The following is a 17,305-nucleotide window of genomic DNA, read 5'->3' on the forward strand; positions in this document are numbered from 1 at the left end:
GAAAGACGTGGCAGTCTGCTTTCTTAGAGATTTACAGCCTTGGAAACCCTGTGGGGCAGTTCGCAATGAGTCGGAATCCACTCGATGGCGATAGATTTTTTTTTTTTTTTTTTTGAATGTTCTGGGAACTGCTAAGTGCTTTGAAAGCATTTTCTCCTTTAATCTTCCCTTCGACCCTATGAAGTGGGTGTTGTTGTCATTAGGGGACATGGAGTTGTTCCACTCGTAGCGACCCCATGTGACAGCAGAACTGCCCCATAGGGTTCCCCCCCCCTTTGGATAATTTATTTTATGTTTTGTTGATGTTATTCAGACTATACACAGCAGAACATACACCAATGCAACGATTTCTACATGTGAAATTCACTGACGTTGATTACATTCTTCAAGTTGTGCAGCCATTCTCACCCTTTTTCTGAATAGTTCCTCCCCTCATTGACATAAACTTACTGCCCCCTAATTTTCCTATCTAATCTTTTGAGTTGCTGTTGTCAATTTGATCCCATATAGATAGATCTTAAAAAAACACCATGCTCAAGGCAAACATCGTTACTAGTTAAGCTAAACTATTGTCTGGCTTTAAGAAAACTTCAGGGCATAATTTTGGCTTTAAGGTTTAAAGATTATCTTAAGGCAGTAGTTTCAGGGGTTCATCCAGCCTCCATGGCTCCAGGAAGTCTGGATTCCCTGAGAATTTGAAATTCTGTTCTTTATTTTCTCCCTTTTGATCACGATTCTTCTACAGAATCTTTGATCAAAATGTTCAGTACTCACAGGGTTTTCTAGGCTGTACTCCTTTTGGGAACTGATGAACAGCCACTGGGTGGATTCAAACCACCAATCGTTTGGTTAGCAGCCGTAGACCCTCCCAGAAATGCCTCCTGGGTTCATCCTGAGTCCTACCCTCAGTGCTTCTTGCATTCTTCCCAGTGGACCTACATTTGCACCCAAGAACACTCACGTGGTGTGTATGCAGGTCCAGGCAGCCGAATGCCAGAGCTCACAACCAGTGGGCCCTGAGGAAAGACACACAGCAGGAAGTATGCAGTGATGCACACACATGCACACAGATGGGCTCATAAGCCTGAGACCAGAGCCAAGCTCTGGCCTTGTGTTCCAACAGAGATGCTCAGATCTGTGGCTTCCCAGGCATTGAGAGGCAGCTGTGGTACACTGGTTGTGTGTCTAAACTTTGGGGGCCGAATGCTGGTGTTCCAGTGTCAGCTCTCCTCTCTAGTCGCCATGTGACTCTGGCAAAATTTTCACTGCCTCAGTTTCCCCCTTTGTCAATGAGGCTAGTGAAAAAAGTAGATTCTACCTCATTACTTTGAGGATTAAATTCATATGAGGTGCTTAGAAAAACTGGTAGTGTTTTGTGTTGTCATAATTAGTATTTATATGCCTTTGCTTATTTAATCTTTAATGATATTTGACCAAGGAGATTGAACCTCACAGAGGAGAAGTGCCCTGGCCAAGGTCGCACAGCTGGGAAGTGTCGGAGTTGAGATTCAAATGAATTTAGAGCCCTTGCCTTTAGCCAGGAGCCCCTGGGTGGTGTAAATGGTTAAGCGCCTGGCCACTAACCAAAAGGCTGGCAGTTCAAACCCACCCAGAGGCACCTCAGAAGAAAGACCTGGCATTCTGCTTCTGAAGGATAACAGCCATGAAAACCCTATGGAGCAGCTCTACTCTGCACACATGGGATTGCTATGAGTCAGAATCGACTCAACAGCCCCTGCTACTGGTGCCTTTAACCACTATGTCATTTGCATCCCCAAAGTTTGAGGATCTTGTGTGTCATTACCACTGGGTAGAACTGTATAAAGAGTACTGGATGGGGAACCAGGAGACAGGAGAGAGTCCGCCACATTCATTCAATTCAATTCAGTCATTTGATGTATATTTAATGAGCACCTACTGCATGCCAGGCACTGTTGTAGGCACTGGAGATTCAGCTGGGAACAAGGCAGACAAAAATCCCAGCCTTCAGATAACTCATGGTCTGGTGGAGGAGACAGATAATAAATAACTACATGTACTAGGACTCCTGTACTAGGATTGATGCTATGAAGGAAAGGCCACAGTGCTGTGTGTCTGAGAAGGAGGTCAGGGAAGGCTTCTCTGAGCTAGTGACATTTCACCTTTGCTCAGAATGGTGAGTAGGCTTGAATCAGGTGAACATGAGGGAGGGGAGGGAAAAGGCTTCAAGGAGAATGAACAGCCTGTGCAAAGGTCTGGTGGCAGAAGGAAGTCTGGCACACTGAGGAAGAACTACCAAATGTACAAGGTCCATGGGGGTAGCACTTTGTTTTGTTCACTGTTATGTTTCTGATGCCTGACACAGTGCCTGGCACAGAATCCAAACAAACAAACAAAAAAAACATTGCTGTTGAGTCAATTCTGACTCATAGTGACCCCACAGGACAGAGTAGAACTGACTCATAGGGTTTACAAGGCTGTAAATCTTTACGGAAGCAGACTGCAACATCTTTCTCTTACAATGTGGCTGGTGAGTTTGAACCACCAACCCTTCGATTAGCAGCTGAGCACTTTAACCACTGCACCACCAGGTTCCTTGGCACACAACAGGGGCCTCTCTTGGTTACCTAGTACTGCTATAACAGAAATACCACAAGTGGATGACTTTAACAAAGAGAAATTTATTCTCTCATAGTCTAGGAGTGTAGAAGTCCAAATTCAGGGTGCCAGCTCCAGGGGAAGGTTTTCTTTCTCTGTCGGCTCTGGGGGAAGTTCCTTGTCATTAATATTCCCCTGTAAAGGAGATTCTCAGCACAGTCCAAAGGATGGGCTATTCTCCTGGGTCTCATTTCTTGGTGGTATGAGTTCCCCATATCTCTCTGCTTGCTTCTCTTATATTTCAAAAGAGATTGACTTAAGAAACAACCTAATCTTGTAGATTGAGTCCTGCCTCATTAACATAACTACCAATAATCCTGCCTCAGTAACATCATAGAGGTAGGATTTACAACATGTAGGAAAATCACACCAGATGATAAAATGGTGGACAATCACACAATACTGGGAATCATAGCCTAGCCAAGTTTACACATGAATTTTTGGAGGACACAATTTAGTCCATAACAGGGCCATAAAGTATTGGTTGAATGAATGAATAAGTGGGTGAATAAATGGAAGGATCTATGTATGTATGTATATACATATGTACATATGGATGGATGGAAGGTTGAATGGAAAGATGGATGTTTGGCTGCAGAATGAAGGGATGGATGGATGAATGGATGGGTGGATGCATGAATGGATGTATACTTGGATGAATGGATAGATGGATAAATGAATGAATGAATGGATGGATGGATAAATGGATGGATGGATGGTTAAATAGATGTATATTTGAGGGACAGATGAATGGATGGATGGATGGATGAGTGAAAGGGTGAGTTTGCACAAATACCTACAGATTCACACACAAAGATGCCTGGGAGTAGATGTTGACACACCGAAAGAAATGCACACGTGTGTAAAAACAGGTTCACTTCTTCTCCTAGTGCTCCCCTTGGAGAGAGCAAACACTGAGGTGGGAGGTAGCTAAGTTGGCCAGGGATGGGGAGGTGGAGAGGCAAATCCTTCCATCAGGACTACAACTAGCCCCACCCCCACTGCAGTGCTGACATCATTTCTGAAATTGAGGAAAATGCTGATTCAGGGATTTATGTCCCAGGCTGGGTGCCAGGCTAGACAGGGGGACAGGGATTGCCTGAGAGAGATGGGGTGAGTTACAAGGGAGGCAGGTGGGGGATGAGGCAGTGAGACAAGGAATGAGATAGAGAGATAGACAGAGACACAGAGATGGCAAAGACAGTGATGGAGACAGAGAGAGACACACAGAGAAAGAGTAGAGAGGGAGAGATGGGGACACAAAGAAAGGTAAAGAGACAGAATGAGCGAGAGACACACACAGAAAAGACAGTGATGTAGAAATTCAAATTAAAATAGAGAGACAGTGAGGGTTCTAGAGACAGAGAGGTAGAGAAAGAGGAGGAAAGGTAAAGACAAAAAGCGAGAGCAATGGAGACACAGAGATGCAGACACAGAGAGCCAGACTCCAGAAAGGAGGAGAGAGAGTTACAGAGACACAGAGAAATTCCCCTAAGAGGGAAGAAAGAGAGAGCTCCAGAGACAGCTAAAGCTAGATACAGAGATAGAGGACTGGGAAGGGGAACGGCTTTCAGCTGATTGCCTCCCCTGTGCTTGACTCCAGGGCTTTGCTGTACCTTGCTTCATTTAATCCCCAACAGCCCTGAACAATGTCTATTGGAGGTAGCATTATTGGCTCAGAGAGGGAGAGACATTTGCCCAAGGTTGCACAGCCTGGGCATGGCAGTGTCGCATTCGACGCTGTCCTGTTTGACTCCAGTCTTTGTTCTCTTCTTCATCCTGTGTTGCCTCATGAGGATCAGAAAGGTCAGGGCAGACAGAGCTGGGACCTGCCCAGTGTGTGTTACAGAAGGATAAAAGGAAATACTCACTTGTTTATTCATTCAGCAATCACAGCCGAAGCTCCCCACGGCCCTCAGGGAGCTCCTGATCTGGCGTTGGGCGGGGGGGAGGGCAGACACAGTTCCAAATCCCTGAGCAAGAGCAGCAGGGTAGGTAGATAGTACTCAGAGGTCTAGGAAAGAAGCACATAAAGAAGGCACAGAGGAGGGAGAGAGAGAACCCAACTTGTAGGAGGAGTCAGAAAGGACTTCCTGGAGGAGGGGGCATTTGAGCTTCTTGAAGGCATTCTTGAGGGTGTTTGGGATATGGGGTACTCTCTCATACCCAAGAGTCTGGGTCCCCAGCCCCTCTTCCTCAGACCCAGGAGTCCAGGCCCCCAGTCCCCTCCTCCCCCAGACCAGTGAGTCAGGGCCCCAGCCCCCTCCCTCAAACCTAGGAGTTCTGGCCCCTAGCCCTTCCTCCCTCAGACCCAGGAGTCCAAACCCCCAGCCCCCTCCTCCTTCAGACCCAGAAGCCACAGCCTTCAGCCCTTCCCCCTCCCTCTGGAGGTGCCATGGCAACCAGGTCACCTGCCCACCTTCCCCTCCCCCATATAGAACCCAGTTTCTGTTTGAATCTTACCTGTTTCTAACCAGTTCCTGTGTGAGACAGGGATGAGCGGAGGGCAAGTGGGAACAGAAAGGGGATGACAGGGGAGAGGGGGCGGCTAAAGGAGGTGGAAGAGGCAGATATAACAGAAGAGACATGGGGAAAGAGAAGAAAAGGAGACTGGATAGAGACGGGGAGAACCTTAGGGAGAATGATCGATCTAGAGGGGGTGATAGGGTTAGAGAGAGGCACAGAAATATGAAGAGAGGGAGGGAAGGGGGCTTGAGGAGATGTTGGGGAAACTGACAGAGACTGGGGTGATGCAGCGAGGGAAGGGGAGCGAAATGGGGAGGAAGGGAATAGAGAAATCATATGAGAGTGGAGGAGAGATGGTGAGAGAAAGGGGAGGTAGGGGAAGAGAGATGGGGAGAGAGTGGGAGGGCAGGGCTGAGAGACAGAAAGGTGGGCAGAAGGGTGGAGAGAGAATGAGGAACAGAGATGGAAAGAAGAAGGTGGGAGGAGAGACTCTTCGGGACAGGGAGTGATAGGGGAAGAGACTGGACAACATGGAAGAAGGGATTGGGACGCACAGGGAGTCACTGAGGTTAGGAGAACCAGGATCCCTATCTGGTCTCAGCCTTCCAGTTCAGCCATATTGTTGTCCCAGGGCTTCAAAGAGAAGGAGGAAGTATCATCGGGGAAAAGAAGCTGGGGTGGGTGACCCAGTCAGAGCTCTTGTCCCCACCCACCTGAGACATCCCCCACCCACCTTCCCAGGATGCAGCCAGAGGTGGAGCCTCTGCGTTCCTCCACCATGGGGAATCCCAGCATACACAGAGAGGCAGGTACTGAGAGACAGAGTGTGTGTGTGTGTGTGTGTGCGCGCGCGCGTATATTCCCTTCATCCATGGGTCACATGGTAGCCTTTGCTCTCATTGTAGCCTTAAGTGAGTCACTGGTCCTCCAAACAGAGTCACGCCAGACTCCCATATCAACCAAGTTATGGGCAGTGACCCTTGGCAGTCAAACTACATTTCCCATGAACCTCTGCAGTCCGCTGGCCAATGTTCAGGACCTAGAACTATACTTCCCATGAGCATCTGAGGCCCAAACAACTCTTCTGAGGCCATTATTCCCCAAGACACTCCTCCTTGGTTCCCACTTTTGGATGGCCCCACTGCCAACCTGGTCACCCAGCCAGACCTTCCTCACCCTGATATTCCCTCCTTACCTTCCCCCATTTCCTTCTCACAGTTCATCAGCCCCCAACCCCATCTTCCTGTCCCCCTGCCTCTCTCTGCCCCGTCCCTTCCTGTCCTCACAGCCCTGGTTCAAGTCTTGTCCTCTTCTGCATGGACCTTCTCTCCATCTCCTTTCAGACCTCTAGTTTCTCCCCTCCAATTCACCACCCATATGGCTTCAGAGTGGTCTTTCTGACACTCAGAGCTCACTCCATCTCTCCCCCTGCTTACACTCCTCCTGTGGCTCCCCATTACCCTCATAATAGAGTCCCAGGCCTTGGTCTGACATTCGGGGCCTCTCATGGTCTGATCCATGCTGACAACTTCAGGCTCAAATTCTAGGGCTTCCTACTTGCACTCTCTGCTCTAGTTCACCCACCCACCCATCCATCTGTCCGTCCGTCCATCCATCCATCCATCCACTCTTTCAACATTTATTGAGTAATGTCTCTGTAAGGATGCCTTTGGCTGCAGGTAACAGAATATACCATGGACTGCCAAAAGAATGAACAAATCTGTCTTGGAAGAAGTACAGACAGAATATTCCTTAAAAGTGAGGATGGCGAGACTTTGTCTCACTTACTTTGGACATGTTATCAGGAGGGACCAGTCCCTGGAGAAGGACATCATGCTTGGTAAAGTAGAGGGTCAATGAAAAAGAGGAAGACCCTCAACAAGATGGATTGACACAGGGACTGCAACAATGGGCTCAAACATAATAACGATTGTGAGGATGGTGCAGGACCAAGTAGCATTTTGTTCTGTTGTACATAGGGTCACTATGAGTTGGAGTCAACTCAATGACACCTAACAACAACAGAAAACTAAAGAACTCTGGTGGTGTAACGGTTAAGCACTTGGCTGCTAACTGAAAGTTTGGCAGTTCAAACCCATCCAGCTGTTCTGTGAGCAAAACACCTGGCAAACTGCTTCGGTAAAGATTACATCTTAGGAAACCCTACAGGGCAGTTCTACTCTGTCACATGGGGTTGCTAAGAGTCAAAATCAACTTAACTGCAACCTAACGACAACAGAAAACAGGACTTAGTATTGGTGTAAAGAATAGGAAAGCTATGTCACCCAAAAAGAAGCCCAGAGGTGGGGCAGGGCTTGTCAATGAGGACCCAGATTTTTTTTTAATTCCTGGCTTTTATTCCAGAATATGCCAACTTTGCACACCAACTTATTTACCTCATTGTCACAAGATGGGTGTCACAGTTCCAGGCACCACCTGCAGAGGTCTCCATTTTACAAACCAGAATCTTCAAACTGACCTCTCCTCACATGTCATTGGCTAGCACGCAGTCACCTGCCTACTCCTAAATCAATCCCTGGCGAGAAGGCTAGGATTATCATGATTATTTTAGTCGGGGTCCTCAACTCTGGCTGCGCATCAGGTGGGGTGATTTAAAAAAATATATCTATACCTAACCCCACCTCAGGCCCAACGTAATCAGAACCTCTGGACTAGGCTGGCATCTGTATTCTCTGAATGTGCGCCAGGTAATTCTGACGAATAGTGAGGGCTGGGAGGCATTGCTTTAGACTGGGTGGTTCCCTAAGGGAACTGGGCACAAGGGGGTGAAATGAATCTTCCCCAAGTGGGGGAAGAAGGGTGGGAATGGCTATCGGGTCTCCTACTGTAGCCAGGTACTATCCTAAGCACAAGAAGCCCTGGTGGTGTAACAGGTAAGCACTTGGCCACTAACTGAAAGGTTGGCGGTTCAAATCCACCCTGCAGCTCTGTGGGAGAAAGACCCGGCAATCTGCTTCCATAAAGATTACAGCCTAGAAAGCCCTATGCGGCAGTCCTACTCTGTCACATGGGGTCACTATGAGTTGAAATTGACTTGACAGCACCCAACAACAACATCCTAAGCACAGAGAACATCCCGATGGTAAAACAAAAACCACCTCTCTGCTCTTGGTTCTTTTAGTGCCTTTGACCAAAACCCAAAAAACAAACCCATTGCTGTCCAGTCAATTTCGACTCATAGTGACCTTACAGGACAGAGTAGAACTCCCCCACAGGGTTCCCAAGGTTGTAGTCTTTACAAATGGAGCCCTGGTGGCACAGTGGTTAAAGTGCTTTGCTCCTAATCGAAAGGTTAGCAGTTCGAACCCACCAGGAGAAAGATGTGGCAATCTGCTTCTGTAAAGATTTACAGCCTTAGAAACCACAGGGGGCAGTTCTACCCTGTCCTATAGGGTCACCATGAGTTGGAATTGATGTCGGAATCCACCTGATGGCAGTGGATAGTCTTTGCAGTAGCTGATTGCCCCATCTTTCTTGGCAGCTGAGTGCTTAACTGCTGCGCCATCAGGGCTCCTTAGTGCCTCTGAAGGTACCTTTACTTTGGAGACCCCACTCCACACCACCTCCAACCGAGACCAAGGCACCCACATAATGAATATAGTTTAGGTACAGCTCCAGAAAAATTGAGCACAACTGAGTTCATCAGCTAATTGGCCAGCTTCATAGACCTTCTAATCAACATTCATTTATTCCAGTTTTCCTGTTTTCTTTGGAGCCAATGACACTTTTAGTTTATTAGGTTGCAAACTTCTACACAGGCTGCTAGAAAGCTCATAGGTCCCAAGTACTTTGCCTGTGGTGCCTAATGGATGAAATGACTCAGCTCGTTCTTATGCAGGGAGGGGGCCATGAAACATGCCATCTCACAAATAATTAATAACCTATGAATGCAATAAGCATTTCTTAGTCTCGGGGCTGAAAGAGTTCTGGGAAGTTCCTACAGCCAACCATGCTTTCTTTTGCGTAAACACCTTTGCCTATGTTGGTCCCTTTGCATGAAACACTACTTCTCCCTGTCACCTCCTTACTTGAGCAAACTCCTTTACTTAGGTCTTTGTACAGGCATCAGCTCCTCTGGGGAGCCTTCCAGGACTGCCCCCAGGCTGGGCTTCCCCTCCACTTCATGACACCTCCACTATGTCATATATTGTTCTTTATAACGATTGGCTCCTCCACTGACTAGGAGCTCCCTGAGGGCTGGGGCAGGGTCTCATTTATCTCTTGGTCTCCAGCATCCTCCAAGGCACACAAGAAGCCTGAAAGATACCTGTTAAAGCTTGAAATTGGTGCAGTTACTCAAAAAGTCAATACACACTTACTTTTTAAAAATTACTATTCTATTTTTGGTGAAAATATACACAGCAAAACCCACTCCCATTCAATAGTTTCTAGATATAATCAGTGATGTTGATTACATTCTTCACATTGTGTCAACATTCTTGTTATTTCTGTTCTAGTTGTTTCACTCCCCTTGACTTAAACTCACTGCCCCTGTCCCCCAACATTCTCCTCTATGCTTTACAACAGCTGCTGTTCATGTGGTCTTAAATAGATTTTTTTTTTTTTTAAAAAAAAGGAACGCAATACTTCTGGGAAGACAATCTTTACTTTTTGAGCTAAACTGTTACTTAGTTTAAAGGTGACCTCAGGGGATAGTTTTGATTCAAGGTTTGAAGAGTAACTCAGGGCAATAACTTCAGAGACTCCTCCAGCCTCACTAGGTCCAGAAAGTCCAGATTCTTTAAGAATTTGAAGTCCTGCTCTGCATTTTTTCTCCCTTTCTATCAGGATTCATCTATTGTGTCCCTGAATACATACTTACTTTTAAATTTATACTTTTTATTAGTTTAGTTACACATATCCACTTAAACTAATATATTACAATTGCTATTTCAATTTAGAAATATTTCTGATTTCATGACAAACTAATTTATTTCCATTTTTCATACCTATCTTTGATTTTTATCTTTGATATTGCTAAAGTCACTTTTCAAGTTGCTTAACACACTTGTCCAGGTTACATCATTTTTATTATTGAGCTCTGGGGGCACAATGGCTAAGCGCTCGGCTGCTAACCAAAAGGTCGGTGGTTCGAACTCACCAGCTGCTTGGCAGGAGAAAGATGTGGTAGTCTGCGCCAGTAAAGATTATGGCCTTGGAAGCCCTATGGGGCAGCTCTACTCTGTCCTATAGGGAAGGGTCACTATGAGTCAGAATGGACTCGACAGCAACAAGGGTTTTTGTAACAGAAACTTACAAGATGTGGCAATGGGAGGGACTATATACATGTAGTTGTTGTGATTGTTAAGTGGGCATATTTCAGAAGATGACTGTGCTTGCAGGATGGAAGGGAGGCCAGTATGGCTGGAGGAAAAGGATCAGAGAAGTCAACAGGGGTGGGCACATTCAGGGCCTCACAGGCCAGTGCTTTTCAAACGTTAATGTGAATACAAACTGCAGGGGATCTTGTTAAAATGCAAATTCTGGTCCAGTGGCCCCAGACCACTCACTGGGGAGTAAGACTGTCAACCTCAGTGAGGACTTGATCCTGAGAGCAAGAGGAAGGGTCTGGTGGTTTGTAAGCATGGAGTGATGAGTTTAAAGATCCCACCACTCTCCAGATAAAGAATATCACTGGTGAGTACTGTGCTCCTTTAAAAAGTCCTCTGCTGTATACAAAACCAAATGGTCAACAATGACTTTAAAACAAAGACGAGAAGGTAATCCGGTAGGGAAACTAGATGAATGGAAATGGAACGACCAGAATGGAAATAATGAGAATGTTCACGCATTGCAAAAACCGTAACCAATGTCACTGAACAATTTGTGTAGAAAGCGTTGAATAGGAACCTAAGCTGCTGTGTAAACCTTCATTGAAAACACAATAACATATCATAAGGAGAAAAAAAAAAAAAAGGATCCCACCAGCTGCCCTGGGGAAGCAGTTGGAAAGTGGGGTGACAGAGAACAGAGAGGTGTACTCATTATGGTACAAGCTAAGCTGTGTCGATGCTTCGAAGTTAAAGACCCAGGAGTACACCTGTGGCAGTGTGCTAGAGACAGCCTGTGCTGGCTCATGAGACCCAATTGTTTGTACTCGGCAAGCTGGTTGTTTAAACTGTTGCTAGCTTGAAATTGACCGTGGTGGGAGTCCTGACACCATGGGAATTGGCAAATGCTGCACATCTCTATATGTGTGTGTTTTAAGAGCTGGTTGTGAAACATTTACCAGTACAGCAACACCTATAGTCAAACAAAGTTGAGTTTATTGACTTGTTATGGGGGAGACCACACACAATGGGAGTCCATGGTGGCTCCATAGAGGGTATTGTTAGCTGTCACTGAGTTGGCCCTGACTCATGTGACTCTGTGCACAACAGAACAAAATGCTGCCCAGTCCTGTGCCATCCCCATGATCAGTTGAGGATCAGACCATTGTGATCCACAGGGTTTTACTGGCTGATTTTCAGAAGCAGATCACCAGGCCTTTCTTCCTAGTCTGCCTTAGTCTGGAAGCTCGGTATCATAGCAAAATGCAGGCCTCCACTGATGGACAGAGCATAGCTGTGCGTGAGGTACACTGGGTGGGAATTGAACCCAGGTCTCCTGCACAGAAAGCCAGAATTTTACTATTTGACCACTACTGCCTACACAAGAGGGTGTTAGGACCCGTTGCTGTTGAGTTGATTCCAACTCTTGGTGACCCCATGTGTTACAGAGAAGAACTGCTCCATAGGGTTTTCTTGGCTATAATCTTTATTGGAGGAGCCCTGGTGGTGCAATGGTTAAGTGCTTGGCTGCTAACAGTAAGGTCAGCAGTTCAAACCCACTAGTGGCTCCATGGAAAAAAAAAAAAACTTGGTGATCTGCTCCCACAAAGATTACAGCCTAGGAAACTCTATGGGAAAGTTCTACTCTGCCTACTCATCACTATGAGTTGGAATCGACTGGACAGCACATAAAAATAACGGTCTCTGTGGAAGCAGATCGCCATGTCTTTCCTCCACAGCACCACTCGGTGGGTTCAAACAGCCAACATTTAGGTTAGCAACAGGTTGCAAACCGCTTGTGCCACCCAGGGGCCATAAGAGGGTATTGGAGAGGGCCTGTAGGAGTTGGACTGTGTTGGGTGATTCTGGGGAGGGTTCAAGGAAGCAGGGCTTTGCTCTGAGTTGGATGTGGCCAGGATGTGGGGCAGGTCTGTGACTGGGTGTCTTGATTCTCTTCAGAAGCAGGAGGAATGACGGAGCTAATGCTATGGTTGGTGAAGAAGTAGCTATCGAAGTTCTCAGCAGGATGAGTGGTTGTTGTTGGATGTCCTCAGCCTGATTCCCACTCATAGAGACCCATGTGACAGAGTAGAATTGCCCCATAGGGTTTTCTAGGCTGTAATCTTTACGGAAGCAGACCACCAGGTCTTTATCCTGCGAGCTGTTGAGTGGGTTGAACTGCCAACCTTTTGGTTAGCAGCTGAGCTGTTAACCACTGTGTCACAGGGCTCCTTAAAATGGATAGTGTTTGGTCATTTTGTGGTTTGCACAATGTTTGTGCTGTGTTGTATTGAGACATGATTCCAGGGCAGCTGTATTTTTGTCTTGATCCATCAAGTGCTCAGGACACTGATGTTGGGTTCTCCGTTCCCAGGAGCCCTCCTTGTGGACCCTGAGACTCCAGAGGAGATGCAGACTTGCTGCCTAAGCAGGCCCACCAAATCCTCGTGAGTAGCCCCTGACCCCCTGACCTCTAACCTCAGCTCCCCCCAGTGCTGATGGCAGTGACCCCTGACCTTCGAGGTCCCTGCCCATTTGCTCTTGTCCCAGGAAGCAGCACCTGCGACAGGTCATTGCAGAGTACGAGGCCCTGGACCGCGAGCTCCCATGCATCCGGAAGTTCCCCACACCGCCTGCTGCCCAGCCCCTGTGCCTCAGCATGGAGACCTTGGTAAGGGCCCACAGACCCCAGTATCCGCACAGTTGGGGTGGGGAGGTGTGAAGAGCAGAGGCGCAGAGCGAGTTAGATGGGATGAAATCCAGGCTCTGCAGCTTACCAGCTGTGGGCCCGGCACCACCAGGACAGTTGACTGGAAATTGACTGAGTTTGTCAAAGGGTCACAGTTTATCACTGCTGATCCCAGAGGGGAGAGCATGGGGTGAGGAGGGAGGGGCTGAGGGGAAGAAAGAGGGAGAACTGAGGAATGGGGGAACCAAGGGGCAGGGAGGGGGGACAGAGGGGCAGGGGGAGGGGGTACCAATGTACAGAGGAGGAAGACTGAGGGGTAGGGAGGGGAGACTGAGAGACAGAGATTAGGGACTGAGGGACAGGGAGAAGGAGGTCAAAGAGCAGAAAAAAGGGAACTGAGGGGTAGAGAGAGGAGGACTGAGGGACAAAAAGGAGGAGACTGATAGGGGGAGGGAGACAGAGGCGCAGAGAGAAGGGAAGATTGAAGACAACAGGCATCCTGCTAATCTAGTATGAAATTCCGTAAAGTTTACAAATATCACAAAAACTCATTTTTAAAAAGTCCATGTTTTTGTCAGATTCAGCGAACTTTGGCCATCCTTGTCCTCAGCCAGAGGAGGCAGAGATAGGGTCTCTCACTTGAGGGTGGACAGGATTGAATGAGGAGAGCTGATTTAAGGGCACTTTTTTTTTTTTTACTGAGCACTGACTGTGCACTCAGATGCTAACTGAAAGTTTGGAGGTTCTAGTCCACACAGAGGTGCTTCAGAAAAAAGGCTTGGCAATCTACTTTCCAAAAATCAGCCATTGAAAATGCTGTGGAACGAAGTTCAATTCTAACACGTGGGGTGGGGGGATGGGGGCAACAAGAGTAGGAATCAACTGTTTTTTTTTTTTTTTTTACTGTGCGCCAGGCAGCAGCCTCAGAGGCACTATCCTGGCTGATCTTTGAGGCTTTACTGCAACACAAGGATTGCTGTCCTCCTTTTATGATCAACCTCCACCCCACTGCTCCTCCTCTTTGTGGCTTTGGAAAGACCCCCCCTTACCTGCCACCCCAGGCTTGTCATGATTTCGTTTTTAGTCCTCTGCAATTTTATATGCTATGACAGTTGTATGTTACCTTTGACCTGCAAATCTCGTGCTAAAAATGTGGCTACTGATGATCCATATATTTTTTTCTGAATGAATGAAATAGATTGACAAGAAGTCAAATCCCCCGTGACCCTTAGCTTTTGACAAACCGAACATTCCTTAAATGGCTAATATGGAGGTGGTGGGGGACAAGAAAAATGGACAACTGAAAACCTCACAGAATTCTAACTTCAAGAGCTGTTAAAAGCTTGCCAGCCAGTACAGGTTGCTGGAAAATCTTCGGTAGATTGGTAAAGGTTGCAAAACAGGTTAATCATTTAGCCAAGTTGTGGTTGACTTTTGGTCAATTGGCTCAGTGAGAATTGATTTTTTGGAGGATGACCTAGAGTGGCAGTAGATGCTTTCTACCTGCGAGCCCCTGCTCCCCACCCCCACAGAGCGACAGGACCCTAGGAGATCCCTGTACCTCAGTGCACCTGGACTCTGATACTTTCCGCAGGTGGGGTCTAGCATGGGGACTTCTGAAGCCGGATCGAACTCGGGTGTTGCGGAATAAAACTTTCTCTCGACTCCCAGCCCGAGGCGGACTTTACCCACCTGGATGTGTTGGAGGCGCTAGAGGCCGAGCTACCTGGGGCCATGGAGAGCGGGCGCGTGAGCAGTATCCGCTTTGAAAACATGAATGTCATCTGTGGGACCGCAGGGCGCCGGGACCGGTGAGCCTGTCGCGGGGGCGGGGCCGGGAGCGACGTGCGGGGCGGGGCGGTGAGCTCAGGAGGGGGCGGGGCCAGAAATGATGGGGGGGCGGGCGACTGTCGGGGCGCTGAGGGGGCGGGGCCGGGAACTGCCGGAAGGGACCGGGCGGTGGTTAGCTCAGTAAGGGGGCGGGGCTGGGAGTAAACTCAGTGAGGGGGCGGGGCCTGGAGCTACAGGGAGGAGCCGGACAGTGCTGTGCTCAGTGAGGGGGCGAGCAAGAAGTGGGCTCGGCGAGGGGCGGGGCCGGGGTAAGTCGGCGGGGGGCGGAGCCGAGAACCACGGGGAGAGGAGGGGCGGAGGTGAGCTCAGTACCGGAAGGAAGACGGCGAGGTGAGGGGTTAAGTGTGACAGTTCGGAGGGCAGTGAGGGACGGGGCCTGAGGTGAAGGAAGTAAAGGGGCGGGGCTGCGAGCAACGGAACGGTTACGCGGAGAGGTGGGCGGGACTAGAGTCAGCGCAGTGAGGTGGCGCAGAGGGAGTGCGATAAGGGGGCGGGGCCAGGTGAGATCAGGGGGAAGGCGGGATCTATAGTAGGAGTCCGACTACGATTGAACCATATAGGGGCGGCGATGCGCGAGACCGAGGCAAGGGGTGGACGGAGCCTGGAATGGCAGTTACGAGGGGGTGGAGCCTTGACTGAGCACATTGTAGGGGCGGGGCTGGGCGGGGCCAGACCAAGTCAGGGGGCGGGGCCGGGCGGGACGGAAATATGGGGGCAGGTCCAGATCGAGTGAGGGAGCGGGGCCCAGAATTACCCAGGTGAGGGCTCGAGGCGACTTACGGGAGAGGGCAGGGTTGCAAAGAAAGCCAGGGACGGAGTAACCGGTGGACTCACCGGAGTCGGTAAGTCGACACAAGGACTAGGCAGGGGCCACCAGCGAGTTCCCCTTCCGTCTCTGCCCCGCCCCTTTCCTCTCGGCTCCGCCTCCCCTCCCCGCAGGTGGCTCATCACGGTCACTGACTTCCAGACTCGCTCGCGCCTGCTGCGCTCTGGGCTCAGTCCTCGCGGGCTCGCGCACCAGCTCGTGCGACACGACGAGCTGCTGCTGGGCGATTACCGCCTGCACCTGCGTCGCTCTCTGGCCCGACGGCGCATGCTCGAGGCCCTGGGGGCGGAGCCGAACGAGGAAGACTGACGCGTGGGGGCGGGCCCTGGCTGCGCTAGCACACCGCCCCGCTGGCTTCGGCGACTCCACCCCTGCCCAGGAAGAAAAGGGGCGTGGCCTACCCAGGAAGGAGGCGTGGCCGGCTCAAGGGGGTGGATACTGTGAGTTTAATTATAAAGAATGACCTGGTACAAAAGCCATTTCTCTCTGCAAAATCTTGGTGGGGAGTCAGGGGGAGGAAGGTGATGGGAGGTAGGGACGAACCCCCATATTATAATGCCGACTCTCTAATCTTCCCCCAGCCCCTGCAATGGACACGTGGGTCCTCGTCCCTTGAGGGGTAAACTGAGGCCCGAGAGAGGGAAGATCTGGGCGCTGGGGCTTTCCAAGAGTGCCCACCACTGTCTCAGCGAGAACCAGACGTCCTGACCCGCCCCCCTCTTCTTCCCTCTCCCGCCCTCCCTTGGAAGACAATTTTTGGGCTTTTATTTCAGGGTTTTTTCCAGGATTTTTTGTGTTCTAGGTTTTTTTTTTTTAATATTCTTCTTTTGTTATTGTTCCTCTTTTTGCTGTGTCTCCTCACTGCCCCGCGCTGCCCCCCATCCAATTCCCTCCCACCCCACCCTACCTCTCCTCCCCCCCTCCCCACCCCCTACACCCTCCCCCAACCCCGCGGCACCAATCCAGAATGAACAAGCCCTTGATAGATGGGCGCCGCGCAGGCCCCCTGCGGACGGGGGCAGCCGACACGAGGGAGGGGGCGGGTAGGGGCCCAACGCGATCTCCGCCCGGTTTGCCACCCTCCCCCCTCCCACAACCCTCCCACAAGGTACCCCGCAGATCCCTGACGTGGTGAGGGGAGGGGGCTGCAAGCCCCCCACCCGTGGACGGAGCGCCCCCCCCCTTGAGGGTAGGGGGCAGCAGAAGGGGAATGGGCTTGGGGGGAAGGAGGGGGAGCTCCCTTCTTTGGCAGCTGAACATGGGGGGACCTGAGGGCGAGGCCCTCCTCCCTTTACCCACAGCAGGAGAGGGGGCTTTCTAGGGGAAGGGGTGGCTTAAAATTCCAAAGCCCCAGGAATGAGGGGAGGGGGGCGTGCGGGAGAAGAAGAGCCATGCTGGAGGGAGAGGGGGGTCTCTTGGAGAGAGAGAAAGGTTAGGAGGGGGGAGGAACTTCGTGCAGAATGGATGGACAGATGGCCCAGGAAGGACCCTGAAAGGGGGTGGGGGCGATGAGAGGCTTGAGGCAGGGAAAAGAAGAATGGCGGA

General features: G+C 49.7%; 1 protein-coding gene across 1 annotated transcript; it reads left to right on the forward strand.

Annotated features, from left to right (window-relative positions):
- The first annotated feature begins 4,542 nt into the window (after window positions 1-4,542).
- C11H19orf81 (chromosome 11 C19orf81 homolog) lies at window positions 4,543-16,632 on the forward strand. The gene is made up of 5 exons (XM_064294078.1): window positions 4,543-5,912; window positions 12,769-12,841; window positions 12,945-13,065; window positions 14,755-14,894; window positions 15,874-16,632. The coding sequence occupies exons 1-5, from the start codon at window positions 5,846-5,848 to the stop codon at window positions 16,067-16,069; spliced, it is 597 nt and encodes a 198-aa protein (XP_064150148.1). The 5' UTR covers window positions 4,543-5,845; the 3' UTR covers window positions 16,070-16,632.
- Window positions 16,633-17,305: the final 673 nt, after the last annotated feature.

This window comes from Loxodonta africana, chromosome 11, assembly GCF_030014295.1.
Source record: "Loxodonta africana isolate mLoxAfr1 chromosome 11, mLoxAfr1.hap2, whole genome shotgun sequence".
NCBI lineage: Eukaryota > Metazoa > Chordata > Mammalia > Proboscidea > Elephantidae > Loxodonta > Loxodonta africana.